We start from the raw sequence: 27,439 nt of genomic DNA, 5'->3' as shown, positions 1-27,439 counted from the left end.
TGAGCTGGGGAACGTAGGACCCTGGGAACATAGATATGCTCCCCAGTTATACCACTGCCATTGTGGGGAGATCAGATGTCCATCTTGGACTACACTGCCCCCTTGTGCTAATAAAGTGAATAACTTTAAAGTGAAGTGACAGGTAAGCTAGATTTTACCCCAAATTGTATAAATGTGCAAAAAGAAAAGCCAAGACAAGAGGTGTACTGTGCAGCCTGGATCTGATAAACCCAAGTGTTTGTGGTGGTAAGTTCATTGTGGTCAAAAGTAAAAAGTGCCACAGATGAAATGTGTTGATTTTTATTCAAAAGTTACTGTCTCCAGACAAGTACAAATCAGAAAACAGAGTGACTGAAAGAGGATGGGATAATAGACAACAACTTAGAGTGTAGGCAAGAGTGCAGAAAAAAAAACACACACAGAGATGGCCAAAAGGAAGGGAAAAAAAATTAAATTTTGTATATATACACATGATCTAATAAGAATTTATACCAATGTAGTGGTAAGTAACAAACAATAAACAGTACTTCTTCCTTAAAAGAATTTTCTTTTTTTACTTACATAAAATAATTAGGCAAAACACATATAGGCTGTTCATCTACTTTATCACATTACATCTGACCACCTCATGTTTCATGTTCTAAGAAGCCAATTATCCACCTTTAAACATGACTGATCCTCTGACATGGAAGATTACTGTGAGAGAAGGTGACCTTCACAAGCATGTTTAAGGCTTAAGCATGGAATGACTACAAAATAAAAACCTCAGTAGACAAAACATTTCATTAAAACTTGTGTGTGACAAATATATGTCAAAATCTAAGCTTTGTCTAGCTGCCACAGCGCTGCTGAATAACTTTCATCTTCAGTATTGTCTGAATGACTACCTTTCACTTTGAACATTTGAAATCTTTAAGTATTTTGTGACAGGACTTTTTATGTTGAGAAAACCTTAAAGCTGAATTTCACAAGTCTTTCATTAGTTTTATCCAAACTAATTTACATGTAGGAAAAAAGGTAGAAACCCGAAGACATTATCAAGACAAAAAGAAAAAAAAAACAAACAAAAAAACATAAAAATACAAATTTAAAAATCTTCCTTGATGCATGGCTTCACATGCTTTCATTTTTTTAGTTTTACTTACATTTCTCAAACTTTGTGACTGAAGGTTGAAAATAAGAAAACCAAAAGCACATATATAAAATCAGCACCGATTCATATATAACTTTTATTTAAAATGTAGAGATACCCATTTCAACATTATGCTGCTGGATTTTAAGAGAAAACGATGTGTAATTCTTTGACCGAGCTGCTGTCTGCCAGAGCCCACACAGTGGCACTACTGGGAGAAAATATCTGCTCACGCTGGGTGGTGGGTTGGGGTGGGGGACACATTTCTCTAGTAGATGGAAGTTAAGGAGTGGTCCAAATCTTGGGGTAAGCTCTAGGACTTACTGCTTAACATGTGGAGCGTTCAGTGGACTCTGGAAATCTTCACAGCATAAAGGGATCATGACTGATTCTACGTGACACCTCACCATCTTAACCACCAGTGGTTATCAGGACCTCCAATCAGGCCCAACAACAGGGAAAAGAAACTTAAAAGAGAGGGAGGAGAAAAAACAAAAAGAGCACAGAAACATAAAGACCTCCATCCACTTGGCTAACACAGTACAAGCAAGCTACTACAGTCTGTTTATAAATTACTACTTCACACCTGGTAACTTACTACAATTGTAAAAAGGGTTAGACATAAACAAAAAAAAAAGTATCTTAAGTTAAACACACCAATTCATCCCCGTTAAAAAAAGAAAAAGAAAAAGAAAAAGAAAAAAAAAAGGAAAGAGGAAAAAAGCTATTATGGATTTTTCTTCAGACATGTCTCATCTCTAATAGGTTTGGAAGTGGCCTGTTACACTATTTCGGAACAGGAAGAGCTTACCCAAGATTATAAAAGTAAATATTTGAAACAATGTCCTCTCTGAGCAAGCAACACTGAGTGTGGGTTGTCATTGGTCCACGTGGAGTACAAGCCAGATTTTTTTGTTTTGTTTTTTGCTTTTTCTTACAGAAAACACTTCTGTTTCCGCATCTAAAATTCTCTTTAAATACAAAGCGCCTCTTCTGTTGTCCCAGCGTCAAAATCATCTGGATATTAGCTTAAAACATGGACACCCCAAGGACCTGGAGGAAAACAAAAAAGAAAATTGAGCATTAATAACAAGTTAAAAAAAACTCATATGGAAGAAAATGGTGGGCATATGACAAGCTGCTATTAAAATGACAACATATAATTACCCTCCCTTGCCTCAGACTATGTATAGTATGAAAACTACATGAATAATGATCTAAGTATATAACAATTTATTACATTGCCAACTATTTGCTACTGCAAATTATTGAGATACAAGTTACTGAAGTCATCTTTGATGTTAAAAGGGTGCACCATAGTCAGATTAATACTAAAACAAACAGTTGGAGCTCTTCTTAGGGCCTGTACACATGCTGTGTCTTTTAGCCGTGTGGAAGGCGGGCTCAAGGACATGAGCGACGCCATCATGGCACGCAAGCTTTCCAAAGTGTTTGTCATAGTAGGACAGCTGCGCCCTGAGATACACAAAATTCAACTTTTGGAATGCAGCACCGCATGTCATGCGAAGCGGAGCAACTAATCACAGCTGATAGATATCTTCCCTTTCTTCTGTAAGTATCAGTTCATGATATTCAAAGAGGAGAAGTTAATTACTTAAGCGCAGGGCTTCCGAGAGCTTTACACCTGTCCCACGGACATTTTAGGTGAAATACTGACTTTAACAGCTGGAAGAAGATCAGCTCCAAACTCATGATTTCTGGTAAGCAGGCTATGATATAGCGCTTAGGAGCTTCTAACGCACCCTTGAAAGTTGGCACAGAACAGGTATAAGTGTAGCACCTAGTGCCCAACCTCGCATTTTTCAGGCAGTTTTAGTCACCTAAAATGTTCCATCATTACAGCAGTTCAAAAACAGTACAATTAAAAATTAAAATGCAGTCCAACAAATCCTTTTTCCTCATTGTCTAAAGTCAGACATCAAATAAAATGTGACAACGCTTTGACCATTGCCAGCTCACAGTAAAAAGGTGGTGTAACAATTGCTGGGTGTTTTCAGCATTTTTTGATATCACACTGCATTGAGTGCATTTGACTTTCTGTCTGCTGTTACAATAGAATCTCCTCTACAGCCACATCATTTCTTATTTTGTGTGGAAATAATTCAGAGCGGAAAAAATGGATCTGAGGCAGACTTGTTTTGAGCAGGTTGTGTCGAGTGCCAAAAAGCTGAGCAGCAAAGTGTGCTGCATGTTGTTTCTTCGCTTAGGAAAAGATTAATAGAACAAGACGCTACGTGTATGGCGAAAACAGTTTTTTGCTGTGATATTTTTTTTTGTGACAATGAAATTATTCAAAGTTGACATGAAACACCCACACATTTTCCAGTGCTCTATACTGAGGCAGCGTTTGAGGAGCCCTACATTTCAAAGCCCAGTGTAAGAACAAGCCCTAAAGCAAATCCCCAGGGTTTCTTAAGGTTGGGACACGTTCAAACAAGAATTTAAGGCTGACAGTCCATACTAAAATAAATACATTTTGGCGTGTTTACAGAGGAGGAAAAAAATGGTGGTTTTAGAATCAATAAGAAATGTTGTATTTGGCTGCAGAGCATGCAGGCTGGTCAGCTGGACTTGTCTGAATGTTTCGCACAGACTCATTCAGCGCCCCAAATACAGCATGCTTGCAAGTGGTCCATGTAATGTGACTGGTTGCAAGCTGTCTATTCTTGATTTACTTCCATAGAGTTATGCTAATTTTAGTGCAACTCAGTTTACTTTGAGGAAATCACAAGTTGTGTCAGCTTTCGCTGTGCCTCAAAAGCTTCTCCAGCTGCCCATTACGCAAACACACCTGCAGTCCCCGGGGGGTACGCTGTGTTTACAGCAATATATACTGCATATTACAGCAGTCTAAGAATAAATGTGTTGTGCGCCATCAGCCTAAATGTAGTTGGCAAACAAGGTGACTATAAGTGATAGAGTGTAGATGCTCCTTACCGATTCATCCATGATAGAAGCAGGATCAAAGTAGTCTGGCTTGAGCTCAGACCTTTCACGACGGTTCTTAGAGGGTGGCTGGAAGAGAAAGACGTGTTTAGAGCAGATACTTAACCAACTTCTCCTGCTCTAACAGCTGCTCTGGCAGATAACCAATGTATATTTGAACCATCTTTGCCTGTACTAAAAACGAGGGCTGAATGATACTGGGGGAAAAAATGTCCAATATCAAAAAAGAGGGGATATAATTTGAGCAGGTATTTACAGCAACTCCTACAGCTCAATTTGGAAAGTATTTATCACGCACACAACGAATGGAGTGAATTTAGAGAAACTAGGGCAGTTGTTCAATTTTCTGGTTGATTCAACTTGACATTTGAAGCCTTTCTCATAGAATACAGCACTAGCGTAAGCGTCCAAAATAGACATTTGTCTGGGATAGAATTTAGTTCTGGCTTTACACTCATCATACATGGTTCTGTGGTGCTGGGGTAAATGGTCAAATAAATTAGTCATGTTGCCTTGTGCTGTACAGACAGTTGCGAGGCACTGTCGACAGAGGCTTTCATCATCTTTTTAAAAACCAAAAACCAGATGTATCCTTCCCCACAGCAAACAATCCTTTTTGATCATCTCTTTTGTCTTTGCTCATTTTGATGTTACATGCAACTCAAGTGGCTGTTATTGATTTTTGCATGCTTAACAAATCAGTCTTTTCTTAGAATAACTGGCTGGTTATTCCTCATGCAGGCAGAGTATGCATGCGAAACCAGTAACCAGAATGTAATGAAATCAGGACATTTTTGTGGTCTTAGTCATGAAAAAGCTAACTTGTTGAGTTAAGCTCTAATAAAAATCAAAGTGAATGGAAAAACTGTGACTGGGTTTACAAATTCTGGGAAGTATTTGGCCATAAAAAAAAGGAAAAAGAAGGGCTGTATTTTGCTAGGGATGCTCAAATTGATTAGTTTTGATCTGCTTACACTAACATTGATAACAAATGACTTGGTTGGTGGTCTTAAATCCAAGTCAAATAAGAAAGGATAAAAAAATAGATGATACAAACAGAACATCACATTAAATGTGTTTTCACAGTCAAATCTCCACCACGCTGGTTTCTAAGGCAGTAAAGGTTTTTGTGTGCTTTCACATGAACTCAAGATTGTGCTGCTGACCGCCTGACACGCAGGCAGAATCTCTGGGCAGCTTGTTCTTAGCTGGCGCCGGGGATAGCATGTCATGAACTAACGAGGCTTACTGAGAATTTCAGGGCTTTTTTGAGAGCTTTGTGGATGAATCAGAGTTTTGAGGTTTTTAAATTGCTGTCCTCTAAATATCTCAGTATTAAATTAGATTTTAAGCAACCATTTCTTGCTGCTTGATATTGTAATCCAGTATTGCCACTGTAAAATAATTAGACCACCGTGAGTCTCCAGATGTAACATCTGGCCTCAATGTCCTAAGACCAGATGTTTTATTTGTAGAAACAACAGCGACTAATGTTGCCTCCTAATGGCAATTTTACTAGGTGCATAAAAAGATGTAAAAATGCTTGTTTGTTGTGTAATTTAATCTTCTGAGACAGACTGATTACTCAATGACAAGTCTGGAAGGAGCAACAAAATACAAGAAGATGTAATCAATCAATTACAGCACATAAAACTTGTTAAATGATCACAATTAGTATCGACGAAATTATAAATGCCATTAGTCATGAGGTAAATTTTAAGGGTTTTAGTGGGTCTGTTATATGGGACCTTTGTGTCACAACATTCAAGAATGAAAACCACATGATGATTGGTGCGAGATCTGAAAAGCCCTAGGATAGCCCTTTATTTTGTATGTGAACTATATGCAAAATCCAACTTAAAAATCAAAAGTACAAACTTCATTCAGTTAAATGTGCATCTTACCAGATCAATGTCCATGGTGTCAAAGTCCATGCCTTCATTGAGGTCATCCATGCGACCCTCAGATGACATCATCACATCCTCCACAATCGGCTCTTCATCCTCCTCCATAAGCCCAGTGCCGCGACGACTGCAAAAACCATTACACAATTATGGAAACATACTTCTAATGAGATTTTCACTGACGACTCCATGTGTAACTGTGTGTATGTGTGTCTTACATAGCATGCTGCAGATTGGTCCTGAGCTTGGCGTAGTTCATGGCTCTTTCCTGCTGCTGGCGTGCCTCCTCTTGCTGTCTCTGAGCCAGCATCCACGTCACTTGGGAGCTGAATGCACAAGGGCACACTAATTAGCAATGTTTTTAATTCACATGTCTTCTGTGATTTAACGAGATATACCACAAGAATATCAGATACAACTATATGGATGGCCCACTGGCCTGGCGCCTATGAATAGTCGGGTTGGATAAATAAACAAATCAGTCACTGTCCCAGTGAGGCCAACACTTGGCAGGCTGTTAAGTACATGCATTTTGCAACCATTTACCCTCAAAATTAATAGCACGCAAATGGGAAATTTCATTGAACCCTGTCCTAATGTATTTTGGCTCATGCTGCGGTCCTCTGATCCCATTCTCAGAGAATAAGTGATCCACTGAACTGAATGATGGGCCTGGATATGGGCCTAGACACATTTATAAAATATTACGGCGGCATGCATTAGGATATAAGGAAATAACAGATAATTAACTAAAAGAAAATGACCATCAAACGGTTTCTGAAATGCCGGGGCAACACAGCAAATAAGGAGGAGGCAAGTTAATGCTGCACTGTGGAATTTACAAGTGTGACAATATGCCATGGCACCGTATTCAATAAAAAGTTTGATGGTGTGCACTGTGGAGCTGAAAGACTGATTGATTTATTTATATTAATTATGCTCCTTAAGGAACTTGTTCTTCTAAAGGCTACGTAAATTAAAAGCAAGAGTGAACACTGGTGACGTAAATCTCAACTGTTGATGGTTCCAACAACTTTTATGTGAAACGTTTATCTGAAGAGATTTGTTTTTTTGCAGTCTGGAGGACAACTAAGGTGTTTCTTTGTTTCACACATCACATAAAGAAATAGTGAAACTTAAAAAAAAGGACTTCGATCTTCTAGACTGAAGCTGTTTTCATTTAAACTCTGCAAAAAGTATCTTGTATTCACTGAAACTAACTGTGAGCTGGCTGCATCCTTATACCTCAGGAATGCAACAGTGAGGCACACATACTTGTAATCCATGGGTGTCTGGTGGTGCTGAGGCGTCTGTTGATGGTGCTGTGGGTGTTGGTGGGGCTGCTGCTGGTCGTGGGGGAGGGGGTAGACCCCCATGAAGCTGTCATCACGGCCCCTCTTAGGGTCTCGCATGGCAGTGGAGGTGAGGTGGGGGGACGGCAACATGACTGGGGTCTGCATGCTCTGCTGCCACACCTCGCTGCTGCTGCTCTCCTCTGTAACGGAAAGTCCGAAGCGTTAGACACTCTTCCAACAGACATGCTCATGCTTGTTTTATTATTACACTGGTTTTGAGAGTGCAGCATTTCATCCAAGTTATCAAATTTCCTGCCAGGTCCCGTAACTATAAACAATGCTGTGTTTCAAAACCAAGTGTGAGAAAATGTTGGACTGTGACTCGGTACTTTCACAAAACCAAAGAATATTTTTACACTAACACAAAAGCTTTCCATAGTTTTTATACATTCAAAATTTGGAAATTCACAAGCAAGTGGAGTACAGTACTTGGTGTACATGAGCGTGCACTCATTGTACCCACAGATCTGCCCTTACACAGAGGGTGGAGATTAGGATTCACAGTTATGAGGAGCGTGCGAGAAATAATCCTGACAGTGAAATCCAAAACTAAGGCAACTAAGAAAAGGGGTCACAACCCTACTAAAGTCAGGATGCAAGGAAATAACAGGTAACTCATGAGAACACCAGTTTGACTTTGACCCTATTATAATCTCAGTTTGAGGTGAGCCAACTAATAAACAGCTGTTGTCCTAATGCGGTGCTGCATTTTGATACCTTGTAAACAGAATCATCTTTTACAGTTAATATTCAAGACACATTCTTAGTCATGAGCAGGTCTTCAGCAAACACAGAGACGTGTGTGATTGGTAAGCAGCACTTTGACTCTTCTGACTCTCTCCCACCATCTGCTGTTTAATCTCCTCGCCCATCAACTCGGCTGGCTGAGCCAGGCCAGTAGGAACGCATTTGGGTTAATCTGAGCTCCAGCTCTGCTTTTGTAACACCATTTCTGTGCTGGGCTATAATGTATGTATGTGGCTCTCATGAAGACCTATTTTCAGGGTGGCCAATATTTTCTGTTAAGGACGTTTACAAACTATCATTATCGGTGGAACTTGACTCCAATAGTGGCCGATGGATTCACAGCCTTCACTAATTACACGGGGACTCACATTACCACCTGAAGCTGAAGAGGGGAGGGTTAAGCAAAAAGGAGCTGATCAGTGGGTACAGCTACAGAAAAGGCAGGTCCCTTCTGCTGTGTGACTGTGTCTAAGCGTATTGCTCCTCATTTTGACATGGATTTACATGGATTTTGTGGCTGGACAGCAACAGTGGGTCCAGCGCTATAGCAACTGTATCCAGTGACCTGGATACACACAGGGCATGAAGCCAAAAAAGCTCTATTTCCACTGTATGAAATAACCTGGATGATCGGCGCTCCTTCTGCATCGTTGGGCAAGCGCACTAGAGACTTCAGCTGGCCGAGCCGGCTACTTCCGGCTTAGCACTCTGTCAAACTGAATGGGGATAAAATTATTTAATCTTTTGGTTCTTCTAGACTTTCCAAATGTTATCTGACTGAATGGTTTAAATCCTGATAATGGGACAATTCATTTTGCTGTGTTTGTGACACACACAAAAAATGAACCCAATGATTTACAGACATCTCCTTCCCAATGTAAGTCTATGGGAAAAAGTCTTTTTAGGCTCCACGGCACCGTGTAATGGACCTGTGAGTCATAATTCCACCGTTAGTCCACAACAATAATTGGCTTCAAAGCCTGATGCACCTCCTGGGGGGCCTGATGAGTACATGACTAAGTGAATGCTGCCACTTCCTGTTTCAAATTTAAGCCCTCCATCCAGCCATATAGTAGATTTTCACCTAATCTTTTTTTCTTATGCTTTATGAATCATTAAGAAAGTATTTTGAAAATACAAAAGGACTCCACTCTGAAGTATCTTGTTTTAAATTATATTTTTTCAGCCCTGTCAAATGCCAGAGATAAAATACTCAAAAGTAACTGAAATATATATTTCAAATAGAAGTAACTGAAATACTGCCCATCTCTGATCACCATTGCACTGTGGCTGCACACAGGAAGTCAAGATGATGTAACTGCGTACCTGAGGATGTCAGGTTGATTTGAGGAAAAGTGGTAAAGTAATAACTCAAGAAATAAAAATCAATCCAACCTGGATTTTTTAAAAATCTGTTAAATGTTTACTTCCAGATTATATATTTATTTAGGAATTTATTAATTTAATTTCTATATTCAGTTCAACAGTTATCCAGTCTCTAATAAAGTCAAAGACTGTTCATTTCCAACAGTGTTTGACATTTTCCACGGGATGGTAATATCAGTCGATTAGTCGTCTTTTTCCTGTTCCAAAATATTATATCAGCTGACCTCTAAACTGTACTCTCTACTACTGTAATTGATTGATTCATAGTCAATAATAGAAAAATGCAGGTGTTCTGTTACAAAGCTACAAAGCTATGCAGCTGTCTGTGCTGACTGAACTGCACCGTACTAAACTTAAGTGGATGCCTGTTTTTCTCTGAAGTGAGCAAAACAAATTGACCCCATTTTAATGAGTTTGTCGATTCCTTAGTGTGCAATACCTTCTGGCAGCTTCCTCTTGGCTGCCGAAGTTCCCGCTGTAGCAGCAGGAGGCTTGGTCTTCTTGGAGCGGATGGAGGAGCCTCTGCTGGAGTAGCCACTCATCACCGACATGGTATCGTCATCACCGCCAGCCTGCAGGGAGTTCCTGTAGGAGATGAGGGGGAGCCAGCAGTCCTCTCGCTGCAGTGCCATCTGGAACGTCATGAAGCGCTCCAGGTACATGTGGCTGAGGAGAAGCAGGAGGTCACACAGACAAGATGAACAAACTTGTGCATTTTTTTTACACACAACCAGGTGCGCATTCCAACTGGAGGGTTTAAAAAAAAAAAAAAAAAAGCCTCACATCAACCACGCATCAGAGACACCAGTTGCACCAGTTGTCAGAAACACCTGTTACACTCAAGTCTCCCACCCGTCAGCTCCATAGAAAGAAAGAAAGAAAAAAAAAAAAACTTACACAGTCCTCTTGTCTTGTCTCATAAGCTTGGAGGAAAACTCGCTGAGGATGTCCAAGAAAGCCAGGTTAAGGGGAGGGCCTCCTTCTCCCTGGGGACTAGGATCCTTAAATGCAAACTCGATACCATCCCTAAGAAATGCGCAGAGACAGAGAGGAAGAACAACACAATGTGAGCAGAGAAAAGAGAGCGACTTGCTGCAAGCCGTGTAGTTAAATTCACAAAAACTAAGGTTTAACCAATGTAAAATTTGATGAGGAAAGACATGTATTTATTCATTCAAACCAGAGACACCGGTAATGTAGTCTGTTTTAAACCTCTAGACACCAGCATGCCTGGCTTAACCACTTATAACTGTTTCATTTAATGGAAACTTCTCTCGGGTATGGCTTTGCACAAATACTAGAGGACTTTTAATTTGACTATTTGTCAAACAGACTCTCCCTTAGCATGTGTTTTTCAGCAGGGCAGGAAAGCATGTTAACTCTTACAATGAAACCCCAAGTCTCCAAAACCAAGGGTGTTCAAAATCTGAGTGCACTACTACACACATCAATATATTCAATCCTCACTTCCTTCTGAATAAATCCTACTGATTTTAAGCATTTTGCATCAACCTCTAAAATTCTGTTGCATCCATGTGCATACCCTGCATCACTGTCTGTTCCACTGTCCACTTGACCACTCCCAGTAGTCATGTAACACTGTCCTGTAATTTAATGTTGTGCTACATCCCTTTGAAAGTTATTTGAAGTAAGTTAATAACATTCTAAATACTAGACGGAAAACAAAGCTGAATCTTTAGCCTGTCTGTCATTACTTAAACGCCTGTCGCACATCTGGCATATCCCATTACATAGTGCACCCATATGTTGCACAAGTGTAGGGGACACTCAAGCAAGCATAGCAAATGTGCATACATCGGATTTCCTGGAACCTGACTGAGATTATAATATAATAATCCACATGAGAGAAGCAAAACCATTGTGATGGGAGTGGGATATTTGCACAATTGGGGGATTGTGTGCATTTATACAATAAATTCTCTACTACTGCTGAGAAGAAACAACATGCTTCATTTAAAAAAGTTTCTTAATTTATCAGCGCACCAGTTAATGTTTATACGCGCTGCTGTTGGGAAATACATGAGGATGTAGCAACAGGAATTAATGTTGTTACAAATTTAGGAGCACACATTTTGCTGCCTAAGAGCACCCGAGACACCTTGTGCAGCTGTTTGGATTAATGCGTGGGTCTCTTACATGGGAGTAAGCAGCAAACCAGTTATGTTTTTACAGCACTGATTCTCTAATGTGTGTCTGAGCGGCCTGATGTTTTTATACTTAGAAAAACACGTAAGTGCATGGGAATAGGCAAAACTGCAACATTTTATTACTTAAGCCTCTCAAAAATCCAGAGAAAAACAATAACACAGCTAGAGGAAACACAGTATTCAAGGAGTCATTTGTCATATATGACAGTTCCTGGATGCAATGCCAAAAATGTAAGGAGAGGCATGCAATGTAACAAGAGCAGAATGAAGCCTTACTTGTGCAGCATAGCGATAGCATCCCTGGTTTTGACTTGGTCAAGGCCGAAGGTTAGAGAAAAACGACGGGCCAGCTCTTTGATCCCACAGAATGAAGAGGAGGAGCGATCGAACCCATGACCCAGTTCAGACAGCATTTCATTGAACAGCTAGAGTGAAGAGATTTGTGAAACATTAGGTGAATAATCTCTTCTAAAAATGGGACAAATGAACAAAAGCTCATTTTTACAATAAGCATTACTGACTGAATTAATGAGTAAGCACAAGTGTGTAAACTAACCTGCTGCAGACTGAGGATGAGTGTCTTGGCACATTGAATCTTGTCGATTTGCCGAGTCTTACTCATAGTCTCCTTGATGATGTCACCATAATCATTGTAATACTGTAAAGAAGGACAAAACATATTGGCACATGAAGAATAATCTCTGTATACATGAGCTGACTGCTTAGTGGTAAGTAGGGTTGTAACGACCCATTTCTGGATCACAATATTGACTCAATGATCAACGATTGAGTATCTTTACAGCATGGATGACATAAACGCTTAGTAATGAGTGGACCTTCAAGGGTTTAAAAATATATATTATTTCAACAAGATTATGTAAACTGCATATATTTTAATCCTCACTTAGAGAAAAAAAACCACATTGCGCAGTGTTGTTCCTGTGGGCCCGACTAAACCCCTGCACTTGCCTGAGAGGGACCAAATGCACAACCTCACTATTTTCAAATATCCAATCAAGAGAGACTGTCACTCCAGCCTGTTCTTTTTTGTTTGGAAAATGTCGGCGTGCAACCCCATTCTGTGGGCGATAAAGGTGCAGACTTCCCTTTGTGTCATTGCTGGGGAGGAAATACAGCGAGTGCTGGATAGAGCTGTGAATGACATTAACCCCACCCAAATTTAAGAGAAATGTCTGTGGGGAAACGCCAAACAGACCTAGGGTCTAGGTACCATGTCAGAAGGTTTACCTTTGGTTCCAAAGGTACCATACAAAAAGTGTTTGGTGGAGACGGGGCTATTCCCAAGCAGCCAAGAAACAGATGATGAGGATATTTACTCCCCCTTTCAGGAATAAACCAGCAGTGTGGAAATGTTTTGGATTTTGTAGAAAAGATGGGCCAACAGTTAAACACGTACTACACGCAACCAATGCTGGTACAAGATAAAATACTCAGGAAACACAACAAACCTGACCGGGCATCTCACTCTAGTCTCTCACTACGGCAATATTAGCGGCTCTGTTTCAACAATGTCAGAATGAAAAAACATCCATGACTGCTGAAATCTAACTGTGCTGCTCTGTCAGATGATGCAGTGACTTTCCAGTGAGAGAAAGTATAAATAAAACATGTGATTTCTTAGGCTGTGATTGGAGGAAAAGTCTGTTAGCTGGGCTAATTTATGCAGCGTAAAAATGCTTAAACTACTAATGATGCAAAAAACTACTGTTTTGTTTATGAACTCGACAATTATACTTGAGCCGAATTTTATACTATTCTTAAATGTTGTTGTTGGTTAGCTGTGTTTTATGTGTATGAGTGTAGTCAATTTAAAGTACACTTAACTGTTTGCAATTAATTACAATTATTTATGTTTTTTCCCCCCCATTCTACGGCAAGCAAAAAAGAAGGGGGTGGCAGCTTCTTCTCAAATTGATTGTGCTAAATGGGCATATAACATCTCAAATCAACTACTGATTTAAACACCCGTAAGACAAAATGCATAAATTCCTGCAACAGCAGTAATATCCAAAGATGCTCACTTGATGGCTATATTGTACAACAGCACTGTTCAAATGATAAAGGTTGAACTTACCCTCATGTACTGTTTAAAGATGTCGGCTCCAGTCCTCATTTCTACCACACAGTAGATGATCAGCTTACAGTAGGCAGCAAGGAGGTTTCTCCTCTTGTGCAGAGCTTCAATCTTTACTGCCTCATCGTCCTGTTGCCCATCTGAGATAATTGGGGAGGAAAAGGAAGCAGTTCCAAAAGCTGCACATTGGCCAATTTGAAAAAAATGTCCCTTTACTTTCTGCTCTCCTTGCCTATTGGAGCAGAGCAGAAAGTAAATGAGCTGCTAGAACAGAACATTTGCATTTGTACCTGTGCTATTTGTGTCATCGTCCTGGTCTATGAAGACATGGTTCAAGATGAAGGAGAGCAGTTCAGACTGCAGCGAGTCCTCTGGGGAATAGACCAGAGGCTCCAGGTGTTCCCTGCCTCCGGACACCATCTGGTGGCTGAAGATGAGCAGGAGATCACACAGGATGGTGAATGCCTGTGGAAAGAAGGAGAGAGGGGACGAAAGGACAAAAAGTTCAAACTCAGTGTGCATAAGTCCAACACAAAAGGACTCCTTGATAATGAGGTTTTAAACAAGGTTTCGGAATATAATTCTGCAGGGTACATTATCGAATCGTGAAAATCTTCCATCAGTTGTGAGGCACAGATTGCTTTGTGCCGAGTTTTATCAAAGACCTTTTCATCACATGTGAACAAGGCATCAAGGGTATGTATTGAAGTCACTTGTTCATGCAATGCTACCCTTCTTACTAGCACTGCGTGGTCAAAACATCCACTGTAGATACAATGAATGGCAGCTAAACCACCTCTGATGAGTTAAAAGATTTTATCACCTTGCCCAATTGTTGATGATCTCCATTTTATACTAAATGTCCTTCTCTTGCTTTGCTTAAAAGCCCTGATACACCAGCCCAACGGTCAATTATCCGCCTTTGGGTCGTTGGTGAGCATCTGTGGCCCTAGTTTTTGCAATGTGTCCCAAACTGTCGGCACTAGCTTTTTGGCTGATTGGGCATGAAGAATTGGCGGTGGAGCCAACGTGTGAGAGAAATCACTCAGATTGGCTGTTCTGCTTAAGCTAATCAGTGCACGACAAGAGAAACGGTAGAGAGGAAAGAATGCAAACAACCAAAGGCAAAAGGGCACACAAGAGGGCTTTTCTCATTTTTCATTTTCATCTTATCTGATCGTTCCAAAACACTAATACTTTCACAACAAAAGAACAACTGTGCTGAGCAAGAATGGCATAAAAATGTATCATTACGTTCTTTTATATCTGCAGTCCTAGGTCTTCTGGTTTCCTTTTTTGAATGACAAATACAGACTACCGCAACTCACTGGCATGGAGAGTTATATCCTCTCACACAGGTGCAGGAACGAACGTGCTAGTTGGCTGTCGTCTATGTGGTGTGTTCAAGTACAACTTTCTTGCCCAGACAAAGGCAATGTGAGGCTATGCAAGCAACAGTAAGCCTTTACTGTTGCTAGCTTTTTCATGCCAATTTGGTGTGTCTGGGCCTTCAAGCAAACTTTAATACTACTGGTGCCACTCATGTCGATTTATTGTGCATGTGTCTGTCACCTGTTCTTTGACGGCTGTGTTGACATTGGTGAGGTAGCGCTGACACATCATACAGAATGCCCTCATCTGCTTCCTCAGTGTCACCATGTCATCCTGTTTAGAAAAAAACAAAACAGGTGGGTTTTTTTTTAACATTACAATAAGAACAATCCAATTTTCTTAAAAAAAAAAAAAAAAAAAAAAAGACGTGGACAACGAATTTGACTTCAGGAGACCTCACCTTCCTGGAGCTGCCCTCAGATATCTTGGCGAGGTGCCACAGGATCACATAGTGGGTACACTGCAGCGAGTGGATGACGATCTGCTCACCAGAAGAAGATGGGTTAACATTCATTACTACTCACAAAAGTTGACAATTTGTTGTATCATATAATTTCACTTGTGTGTATTTAATAACCTGCTCTGGCATGTCTCCATTCTCGATGCCTGTGTTGAGAAGCTTGAAGTTGCTGGTAAACAGGTCCCACCCCGACAGGTCATGTGCACTGCAACAGATTTGAGAGTCTCAGTCAGTATCAGACACATCAACACAGAATGACAGGTAAACTATTGTTCTAACTATAGAGCGCACAGGAAACGTGAAAGGGGGACATGTTTGAGGTAGCAGGTACTCCAGAAAGAATAAATTTCATACTTGTGAAAAGCTGTGATCCTCTTTAGAGTTGACAAAACCTGATAAGCATCATCTTCATCTGCATCTTCACCCTGGAAAGAGACATTTTGCAATGGTATTAAATTTTATGGAGACGAGACGTTTATTCATCTGATAAACACTCAGCCATCTCGAACGGATTCAAATGCAAGTTTCAGATTCTCAGATAAAATTGAAATAAATCTGATGAGCTTCTTCACAGAGAATTTGGAAAGGTTTACTCAAACTGTTTCACATTTACAGTATGTCATCCCTGACAATGAATGTTGCTTCTGCTTATTCAGAAAAATATAGCCAAATAGAGACACTTAAGAGACAATGCATCAACTGATGATCAACTTTGGAAATTATATTAATTCTTCATAGTTTGAAACTTGAAGTCATATTTGCAGGTGCACTGAAGTTTGAATTTAAAGTGACAATTTGAGTGCTTATACAAGCCACAAAAAAGGCCTCAGAAACATGGCAGTGATAATATTAAGTGGTAAAGTATTAGAGTGTAATGGGATTAAGCTCACTTTACCAAAACATCAATACATATAAACAACATGCATGTTTAAGAGTGTCGATAAGCGTATCCTGTCACTCCTACCTCTTGTAGAAAATCCTCCAGTAGCCTGTTGAACTTGTCCACCAGCTCATCCAGCAGCTGGGAGCGGGCAATGTCCACCCTGTTAAAGATTGTGAATTCCTCATTGCAGAGGGCATGGTAAGTTTTGGAGCAGGCCTCCAAAACTTCAGTGTCTGTGTGCTTCTCCACAATTTCCCTGATTTGACGCAGCAGGGATTCCAGGTGCTGGGATAGAGATAGAGAGATAGATAAATAGAGAGAGAGAGAGAGAGAGAGAGAGAGAGAGAGAGAGAGACATCAAGTTTGAGAGCAGTCAATAAGGAAGACAAACTACTTCATCTTAAAACTAATCAATATTTCCTTATTTGACTTGTGTTGTGTACCACAAGTTTCTTACCTTCTCTAGACGTCCTGTGGTATAAATTTCCAAGTCAAAGAACTGAGGCAGCTGCAACAAGTTAGTCACCTTCTCTGAATCCACAGCGTACTGTAGAGCAAAAAACATTCAACATAAGGGTATGTTCGTAGTGATAAATACACATGAAGTTAGCAGCCACTCAGAGGAGTGCTTGTTGAGAACATAAAATGGATATAACAAACCTTGGCCAGTAGAGGGGGCAAAGCCACAGCAAACAGCTCTGTCATTCTGGTCCTGTCATCCAGCTGAGTCTTCTTCTCTTTAGCAGTCATCACCTGGTCACAGAAGAAGCAAGTTAGATACTTATCTTCACAACTATTTAACATTCATATATGCAAAAGGTCTACATTTTACTCTGTTATGCTTACCCATCCACTAGCTTTACTGTGTAAAACCAAGAACCAGTCTTTAAGCATCATTCAAACTTAATTCATTCATTTTCTGTGACCGCTTATCCTGTTAGACACCGCAGGTGGGCTGGCACATAGAGACAGACAATTATTCATGCTCACATTCACACCTACGGACCATTTAGAGTCACCAATTAACCTAGCATACATAGAAGAAAACGGGAGCACTGGAGAAAACCCACACTGACACGGAGGGAACATACAAACTCCTAACATAAGGGCTCCCCAACCCCTGATTCGAACCAGGAAGCCTCTTGCTGTGAGGCAACAATACTAACCACAGCACTGCCATGCCACCAAACTTCAAACTTGCCTTGTTATTTAAAAGAAAACCTGATTTCAAATACACATTTACCGAGTAAAGCAAGTTCCTGCAGTTCAATCCAGTAAGATAAAGTGTCTATTCTGCACTACTACACTTAAATGTCAGATTTGATAAATGCAACAGTCCAGACGGGAAATAGCTACATGTCAACCTTCTATTGGTAATAACCAGCAAACTACATGGAAATGTTTTGCAGGTTCTGCTATCTCAAACCTGACATCGTAAATTCCCCAAGTGTTTCAATACAAGCACAAAACATTGCAGTCCATTCACCAATATCAACCAAATCCAAACATCAAACTTATTTCTCTAATACACTCCCACAAATACGACCAGCCATGCGTAGAAAACAATCCCTTTATCTTCACAATGTCTTACACACAGCTGTCAGACAAAGCAAAGAAGAAAGCAAAGGTTGACAAACTATCAAATACACTACTAGCATTTATAATGGATGGATCACAGTTATTTCAAGACGTGAACACAGCAAGTGGAGTTAAAAAGGACATGTTTGAAGTGTCTTTGGGCTCAGTGTGCACTGACCCAGCTCTAAAGTTAAGTAACTGATCGATGTGCAACACAATTGTCATCATGACAATCCCAGGACAGCCAGGCCTGCCTTAGAAAAAAACTGAATGATCTTTTAAAATGTGTTAGCCGCTCTTACCCTCTTCCCTGTGCCTCTTCCAACAGGTGGGTGGCATTCAGAAGCCTGGCGTACAGTGCACAGCATGATTTCAATCAAGGCTGTCTCTTGTCTGTCTGTGAGAGCTGCATAAAACACAAAGGAATCAGCATGATCTCTATTGTATTTGTGCTCTGAACCATACAGCAATGCAGGATTGCAAAAAAAAAAGAAAAAGAAAAAGAAAAAAGTGCCATACATTCCTCTCCTGGCAATGGGTCATCTAGCAGTAAGCTGATCATACACTCCCAGTCCTTCAGTAGCTCTGCACCACATTCCCAGAGAGAGTCCACTAGGTAGGCTGCATGCTCATGGAGCTAAAGAGAGAAATGTTCACATAATTTAGGGACACTTTGATCAATTACTAATATACAGTCAACAAGACCAACTATAGCCTATGTGTGACAGTAAAGGAAAATAGCCTGATGATTTACCTCACTCTCCAGGAAGAAGAAGACAGTGGTCTTAATGAGGTTGGCGTTGGGGCTTTGTCTGCCTCTCCTCTTGGGGGCACCCTCCTCCTCTGGTTCTCGCTGGCTGAACAATCTTTGAAAATATGAATCATTAGTTAGGTATTACACAAAAGCAACACCCACATAATCCACCAACTCCTAAACTAAGCTGGTGACTGACTTGTAAAATAAAAGCAATCAGTGAGCAACCAAACAATGCTGACAATTGGAATTTACGGAGTATCTTCAAGGTACACTGTTCAGGATTGTCAGCTATTTGTACACAGCATCAACATGTTTCGCCTCATGTAGCCTCTTCTTGGATGCATGCTGCTTAAGGTCTGGCATCTGGTCACTACCTTTTAATAAAGTTCTGACCTCACCTGCGCGCTGTGCCCAGGAACGTCACAGACACAGCAAAATAAAAAGAAAGTAAGAAAATACAGGCTGAGGGCAAAGTCTCTGCAGATGCATACACTGTCACACATCTCTAGTGTGTAAGAAGTTATGATTGAGGGGGATTCATTTTGTATATCTATGGAGTGTTTTTATTTTGTTTTTGGAGAAGCCTGCAGCCCTTGCGGGTTCAAAGTTTTACCTCTGACCACAACCTGCATCACTGACAAGTATGTGTGCTCCACTGAACCTGTAACTACACCCAACAGGGATGTCACTAGGTCCTGGAGTCCACCTCTATTTCACTGCAGCAAGGTGAAAAGTTCAACCACTGGAGGTCAGCAAAGACTAGATTTTCAGAAGTGAAGTTACTCTTTAAATTCCCACTGAAATGTGGTAAATCTGCCTCTACATTAGGTTTCCTGAACTCATTCTATATTCAGTGACAAACAGGGATTTGAATCCTGTTCATTGATAAGTTTGAATTATGTCTGACATACTTCTTAAAGAGGAATTCTCCAGCTGCAATGGCGACGGGCCTGTGTGCTGAGTAGACCAAGTGATAGACACTCTCACAGTCCTCAGGGGTCAACACCTCATCCGTACTACTGTAGAGACACACACAAAAAGACAGTCAACTCAAGTTCCAAAGTAGTTGTCAGTAGCACACATGTATGAAACATAGTGTGTGCAAGAGCATGCAGTTCACAAGCAGACCACCCCCCATTAATAGACAAAACGTGGAAGTTGAGAACACAACATTACTAATGAAACACAGTCAATCACACAAGCACTTACTTCAAGACTAGAGTGAGAAGCTTAATTGCTTGTACTGCAACATCGTACTCTTTGTCAAGAGTCATGGAGACAATACGGTCCTATGCAAAAAAAGAGGTGACAGATTTATTAGTTATTTGGCTTCATTTGAAAGTCTGTCAGTTCAATCGCAAAACTCCACAGAGCACAGGCCAGTGTCTGTTGCTGTATGTACAATAAAGTTGGAGCTGTTGTGTTGAAATTGTCCAGCAGGTGGTGCTGACCTTGAAGCGACTGGTGAAGAGTTCCAGTCTTGCATTGAGTTCTCTGTTGTAGTAGAGACCCTGCAGAGCTGTCAGACACTTCAGACGTACCTCTCCTTGCTGGAATAGAGAATCAGACAACAGTCATTCATGTGGTGCATTTTGCGTGTTCTCTCCTGTGTTTACAAAAAACAGCTGAAATAAAATCAACCTTAAACACTGGAAAACCTGAATAATTAACACACGCTTGTTTCTATTTTTGATTGCCTTTTAGACCTGTACATCTATGCTCAAGTAACAGCAGGTTTCAGTCCTGTTCTGAATTTGTGCGGCTATGCTTAGTTCACAATTAAGTCACTGACTGTACCTTGAACAGACCTGCAAACCCACACAGGTGTTTTCACTTATTGCATAAGGTACTTATCCATAATGAGTGTATTAACACCAGTAGATGGCAGTTTGTATGGCCCCTATTTGGAGAAGCAGGCAGGAGCACTGTCTGGGAAGCTAAGCAATGTACAGATTTGGACAGGGGTAGCTGCACAACCTATTTTTGTCACCTTAAACAAATCCAACCTTAAAAACTTTTATCAGTTGAAGTGTGCACTGTATTTAGAATTTTTTCAACGCTTTACGTTGCCACCAGACAGCCCTCTCTGACAGAGAAGTTAACGGCTTTAGCTCCCCATCTATGCTCTCATCAAAGCCACCAAATTCCATTAACAAAACTGTAATTTTAGCTCGCTAAATACAGGAGCTGCTGGTCTACAGCTGCCTTGATCAGTTAGTTAGTTAGTTTGTGTTAATGTGTAACTTCTGTTTATAGGTGGGACTTTTTTAGGTGGCTAAAAGACGTTTTGTTGCTGACCCTTCCAGAGCAGTACACTGCAAGATCCCAACTTTTATTTCAGAATTCTTGCTGTTACCCACCTTGTCATGCATTGTCCATCCCACATACTTCAGATAGCTGTCGTTGAGGAAGGCATCACTATAGAGTTTCATCCACACTCCAATCTCTTCTATACAGATTGCCCTGATTTCTGCTATCGAATCACTGTGAAAACATTACGTAATGATTTGTTAAACAGAGTACGAGAAGTTTTCTAACACAGCATGAACAACCAGAATCAAAGTCAAAATCTTGTCACAATAATTTGCATCACGTAAAGCCGTACCGATATCGGTGGACAAACACTCCTTTGAATATTGCATTCATCATATTTTCAATCTCGTCCTGATTTTCTTGAAGCTGAAAGTAAGAGCAGAACAGAGCATGTGAGCAAATTCATTTGGTCGAACATAAAGTCTTACTGACTAGAATGCTACAGTAAGGTGACCAGAAGGCATTGTTAACATAAGACATATGTGACAGCCCACCGTGCTGTCATGCTGTGGTGTGGCTGCACAGTGAACTAACAGATGGATGCCCAGTGGGACCTGCTGTTATATAACCTAATAAATGGACATTTCTAGCTGAATAACACTCAGCACTAACGCAGTCACTGTGGGGCCATCACCTAGAGAAGTGTTGCAGTTCTAAAAATGGAACTGATTTATGTTCACGGGTTAGAGTAATTCACAATTCTTTGTTCTTCAAAAAATTACCCTGACTGGTTAGCGTGGTTGCATGGGGGCTGCGTGGAGGTGTCTTTTCTGATTTGTCTAATAAAATGCCATGGGAAGATGTAACCTGCATGCTGGGCCATGTTTAAATTTTTACCAGTTTTGATGTCAGTTGTAGTTCTCACTGAATTCTGGCTCAAATTATTTTTATGAATAGAGTTCAAAATGAAAAGCTGCCAGATTATCACTCAATGATCTATGACAGAGATTTATATTGTGCATAACATTTTTAAGGTTTTTGTAAATTGACAATGACTGCTGACATTTAATTCTGCCCACAATTATAGACCTGCAGTCAATGAACACTGTCCTGCTTGCAGGTTACTTTGTCTGACAGAAAAGGGGGGAGGGAGGGTGCATTTAGAAGGGTTATTTCTGACGCTCTGTATCCAGCAGTGGAGGAAAAACCTCTCAGCTGTAAAACTAGTAACAGTGAGATCCATCGTTTCCCACAACTTTGTACTGGCATTTATATTACATAAACAAAGAGCAGTGCATACACATCACAGTGACTGCACACGCCATACGGAGTCTGCTGTTGTGACTTTCTGCCAAAGTTACCACTAAACCACTGCACCTGGCCAGCATATGCTGATCCAGTTAGAATGTGAATCATCTCAGTGTGTATGTCTAAATACATAAGGTATGTGCTTAGGAAAAGGGTATTTTAAAACACATTGTCATGTGGCCACCCTTACCTCTTTGCGTTTCTGCAGAAGCAGCTCCAGCCTGTCGTTAGCCCTTTTGGCCACCATCTTATTCCTCTCTGCCTCATACTGGCGCTGGGTGTTGTCCATGTTGATGCTCAGGTTCAGAGCTACATTCACCAGGGCTGTCATCAGCTTCATGGCTGCCAAACACACAAGTGACCAAGAAATCAGAAGAATCCACACTAAATTCTTTCATGTAGTACCAAATATTTGGCTTACTACACCAAGGGTGTGAGTTTACCTGACCTGACACTTTGTGTTTGTTTATAGTGACACGGATTTGCATGAACCAACCCCTGGATAAAATGTTATCTGTAGGTAACCAAGCTGTCTTTAAAGGCAGAGAAAATCTAGGAAATAAGAAATGACTATCTAAAATATGTTTCTTTCTTTGTTATCCTCCTTCAACTATTATGACCTTTGATAGGACTGTGTTGTAAATAATACAAGGTAAACAAACACCATAAACATAACAAAACAAACTGTTCTGCTTTTAGCTGCATCCAGTGTACACTTTACACTGCCTCAAGCACAGTAAGAAATCATCATTACAGAGTAGACAATCTAAAATAGCTCTGCAGCAACTGACCTACTCCAACCTGGATGCCAACACCAGAACATAAACACAACAAAAGCATGTTACAGTTGTACACTGACAGGTAAGGACGAAGATGGTTTCTTGGACAGAATACATGAATATCTTGTGTTTTTAACAGCCACCAGCTCAATTATTCTAACAAAATGTATAATGTGTCTGCAAAAAAAAATGATATTGTCCATATGTTCAGCATGCCTCTGGCTGCTGTAGAGCACATGTATAGCTCCCACTGGGTGCATCTGGCACTACATTTCAGCAGATAAATCCACCTACGCAGATTGTGTTTTGTACACAAGTACAGCAAATGATAAAGGTGTAGGTCTAGTTAGACAAAATAAGGGAAACACCTGTGTGTGTGTTTGTGTGGGCCATGAGTGTTTAGTGGCTGTATCAGTAGTTATATTCATTCTATCCTTGCGCGCGCGCACGCACGCACACACACACACACACACACACACACACTTCACTTTACCTGCCAGTGTTGAGGTGTGTCTGAAGGCTCGGACTTGAGAGTCCGATAGTCCGGTGAGAAGGGAGATGACTGTGTCCATCATGTACTCATCATAGATGATACTGTATTGACACTGGCGCACTAGCACCGCAATGAATTCACAAAAGCTTGATTTGAACTTTTTCCACTGGGGCCCTGCTATGGTTAGAGGGTAGTCACCACTGTCCTACAAAGGCCACAGAGGGATGAACGTCAATAAATGCAGTGACAAAACACAAGTTTGAAATCTCTATCCTGCAAAAAGGCAGCAAATTTATTTTATTTACTGTCTACTGCAAATAAAATAATTCATACATTTGATATTTAATCTTTGTGTTTGTGGTAAATATGGTAAGGATTATACTGGAATAAGTGAAGTTACCTCATCAAATTCCTCCGTCATTCGTCGGATGATCTCAGAGTTCTGCATGTTGCGGAACATTTCTCCACTGACCACACCTGATAAAACACAAGAGGTTAGACAGAAGACAATTTACTGAACAGTCAGGTAAACCAACTCAGCGAGATGACAGTACCAGATGTGTCTGAGTGGTTGTATAAGACATAAAGTTTAAAATGTTTTCCTCAAAGTCCGAAAAGGGCTAAACATGAAATAGGACAACTTGAACAGACACACACATACCTTTACATCCTGAGCACTGAATGAAGAAATTGATGAGATCTAGTAGCGCAACATCTCTGTCATGTTTGTAAGACTCAATCCAGTCATCAACGACAGACTGCAGGAAAACAGGGATAGACAAAAATTAAAAATCAGAAATCAATCAAAAAACATTAGTTTCTTCATGTGACCGAAGAACAAGATTTATATAGTGTGGCAATCTCAAATATCTTTCCATTCATACCTGCATTGCACTCCTGCCCAGCTTCACCACCTCAAACAGCATCATGTTTTCCATGCCATTTTCCTGATGGTGGCCATTTATCCGGCCTGCTCCCTTCCCTCCTTTGCCTTTCTCCCCTGCTGCCTTCTTCCCCTTCTTTCCACCCTGGAAAAGAACACAAAACCATAAGGAATTAATAAGGGTGAGAACAATTGCAGAAATTACGAGAAGATAAAGCTAATTTTACCCACTTGTCACAAATATCCATGACAAATTGATGCAATACTGTGTTATTTGACCAGGGTGTCCTGATCTAGGGCAAGGGCAGAGAGCCATTTGTGCTTTCTATACCTTTCCTTTAGCTGAGGCTGCACTCCTTCCATCGAGATCCTCAGAGAAGTCTGTGTCTGAAGAGAATCGGGTGTCTGTATCCCTGTTAGACACAAGAAAATATTAGATTGAAAACTCATATCAACCTTAACTTTAAAAGCAAATTGAAGGTGGAGGCAAGCACTTACTGAGTATAGGAGTACTCTGATGGTATTTCTGGTGCTGCTATCATTTCTGTAACATCTTCTGGATAACTTCAACTTATGACTGGCTTGAGATCCTCAGAAAATACCAGATAGGAGAGGTTGCATTCGACCTAGAATGTGACACGAGTAATTTAGGGAGGTACATGCACACTTGTTTCCCATTTCAACACAGCACAGGCAATAAATGCCACAAAGGCCAAAATCAAGCATGTGCATGTTCACAGAAATCACATCCTCAGTAGTGAGCAAATGTTTCTTTGATGCTGTTCAGAGGGAAAAAAAAAACGGTTTCACATGGTAACAGTAGGCGGACACTAATGCTCCTGTCACGCTCAGCTGTCTAGCCATTGGCTCCCTCCCTTTCTCTGCTCCCCTTGGTTTACCGACGTCATGCAAGGAACACTGGAGTGTCTTCCTTAATGGCCAAATATGGCACTGCCCTATCCGCCCCATACATATCTCAACCAATCAAAACACAGTATCAACATCAACAAGATACTGCAGGCCACAGAAAACTATTGCATGGCTGAGAAGTGTAAATTAGAAGCACATACATCAAAGGGGAGAACAGAGGTAACTTTCTAGAGAAGGATTTTTGTGCATTTTATATTTCGGAAACAAATGTAAATACCTCTTTAGGAGTCAGGGAAAGCAATAAAAGCACTCCAGGGACAACTGATCAGTCATGAAAAGGTAAACTTCAACTCCACCCATCATATACCCACTCTGGCTGCAATATGTGCGCCTCTCTGCCCCAGTACACACAGTAATGACATGGAAGTGTGTCATTCTTACTCTTGAATTACAATAGCTGTAGTTGTGAGTAAACTTCCAATGAAATTTTAATTTGTTCTCGGATCGTAACATTATTCACGGTATTCTTTCACAGTATGCTGCACATGATGGTCCACATATGTCACACTGGGGGATCTTACCCAGCATAAATGTTATGAATATACAATGATCGACGTAAAATTCCCCACACCGTCAACATAGAGCCGTGCAACCTCAGCACCGTGTATAAGGTAGTTACAACTTTGTGACTATTAACTTAACTTAAGTATTTACTGAATTAAAAACGTGTTAACGCATCTATTTCCTTGATAGTGAGGGAATAACGTTACTGCATAACAAGACGACGGGATTCTATGGGTGTAGACTGAAAAAGTGGCGCCAAATCGGTCAGTGTACCTCATAAACTCAGCGCTGCAAGTCGAGACTAGACGATCCTACATGAAACGAAATTGTGAATCCCAACAGTGTGGATTGTTGCGAGTCAACCACGCCAGAAGCTACCGACTCAGTTCCCTCCAACAACGCCGACGCGGCCACGCTCTTCGTCGGCTCCTGTCAAAATTGACACCGGTGCGCTGCTAGTGCTAGCGCCACAAGCTAACGCGAGTAAGCGAGGGGTTTTTGGCGTCTTTTCCCCAGCGTCAGCTAGTTGAAATTTGATCCAGTAAGCATGCACTACTCCGTGCGAACAAACTGTGATTTGCCGAGCAGGAATGGCGACAGACTTGCACCGTGCATTTTCGGTAGATATCGAGGACGTACCCGCGTTTATTAGCGCTATCGTTGTTGGACCATAATAACAAAACAACGCAAGCCCTACTGTACTAGCGCATGCTAATATTGGCTAGTACACAATAACGCTTGTCCCTGGTGTTTCCGAGGACAATAACTGCCTTCTGTCTACACACCAGTTGTGTTCAGTGTTGACTCTAAGATAAAGCAAATGGCAATGAGCAGATACGTTGCGATTGAGGAGCTGATATTAACTACCACTGGTGAGCTATGCTAACAGCTAGTGCTAACGTTACCTAAAAAAACATCACGTCCTTGCGTCCTCCATCTTGCCTCGGGAGTTCCAGTACCGTATTGCATAAGCAACAATCACTTTGTTTACAAATATATAAAGTGCAACTAAGTTGCTTGAAACAACAAAACGCTTCTTTTGGCTACGAACTAAATATTCCGCGTAAGTGAGCCCGAAATCCAGTTCATTAGCTTGCTAACAACCGAAGTAGCCATATACCGCGAGCTAGCGGAGCGACTTGGTTCAGGCAGACATCCGCGCTCTGGGCTCATCTAGAGCTAGCATGGCTAGCGAGACGGCTAGCAAAATACAAATCAACTAACTTCCAGATAGCTCTCCGCCATTTTACAGCTAACTTACCTTGTTGTGAAATGTAGTCCCGGCAGAACCGTAACTTTTACTATTCGTGTGCGCCCTCCGTCTGAATCCCGCTACAATTCTGTAAAAAGAGTTTAAAAGTCGCGGTCAGAGGCGGTTTCGGACGTTCTCTCACCCCGCTTGCTCCGTAGTTCGGTTTGTTGTTTCGACGACCTGGGAGGAGGAAATCCTGGTGCAGAGCTACCA

At 40.9% G+C, this 27,439-nt stretch overlaps 1 protein-coding gene across 1 annotated transcript; it reads right to left on the bottom strand.

The window, feature by feature from the left end:
- Positions 1-284: 284 nt before the first annotated feature.
- Positions 285-27,437, bottom strand: stag2b (stromal antigen 2b). Its single transcript, XM_049585622.1, has 34 exons — positions 27,236-27,437; positions 25,039-25,166; positions 24,872-24,953; positions 24,542-24,685; positions 24,319-24,415; positions 24,058-24,134; positions 23,658-23,862; positions 22,576-22,727; positions 21,430-21,503; positions 21,185-21,308; positions 20,276-20,374; positions 20,034-20,113; positions 19,736-19,843; positions 18,822-18,933; positions 18,587-18,704; positions 18,370-18,473; positions 17,150-17,242; positions 16,947-17,036; positions 16,571-16,774; positions 15,961-16,031; positions 15,724-15,811; positions 15,547-15,627; positions 15,327-15,419; positions 14,045-14,219; positions 13,755-13,894; positions 12,216-12,317; positions 11,936-12,084; positions 10,389-10,517; positions 9,931-10,157; positions 7,279-7,498; positions 6,222-6,329; positions 6,004-6,130; positions 4,091-4,168; positions 285-2,185 (listed from the first exon to the last, which is right to left on the bottom strand). Exons 2-34 carry the CDS (start codon positions 25,080-25,082, stop codon positions 2,162-2,164), a joined length of 3,819 nt encoding a protein of 1,272 aa, XP_049441579.1. The 5' UTR covers positions 25,083-25,166; positions 27,236-27,437; the 3' UTR covers positions 285-2,161.
- Between the last annotated feature and the right edge of the window lie 2 nt (positions 27,438-27,439).

The sequence above is a fragment of the Epinephelus fuscoguttatus genome, linkage group LG9, assembly GCF_011397635.1.
Source record: "Epinephelus fuscoguttatus linkage group LG9, E.fuscoguttatus.final_Chr_v1".
Classification (NCBI taxonomy): domain Eukaryota; kingdom Metazoa; phylum Chordata; class Actinopteri; order Perciformes; family Serranidae; genus Epinephelus; species Epinephelus fuscoguttatus.
Note: the sequence above shows the minus strand (reverse complement) of the source record. Positions and strands in the feature narration are given on the sequence as shown.

Bases quoted from the DNA above. Each gene is read 5' to 3' on its own strand.
- stag2b (XM_049585622.1), bottom strand. From the start codon at position 25,082: ATGATAGCAGCACCAGAAATACCATCAGAGTACTCCTATACTCA. The intron at 10,518-11,935 runs GTAAGGCTTCAT...CGCATTTCTTAG, and splicing joins GCTATCGCTATGCTGCACAA to GGATGGTATCGAGTTTGCAT. The intron at 2,186-4,090 runs GTAAGGAGCATC...GTTTTCCTCCAG, and splicing joins CTTCTATCATGGATGAATCG to GTCCTTGGGGTGTCCATGTT.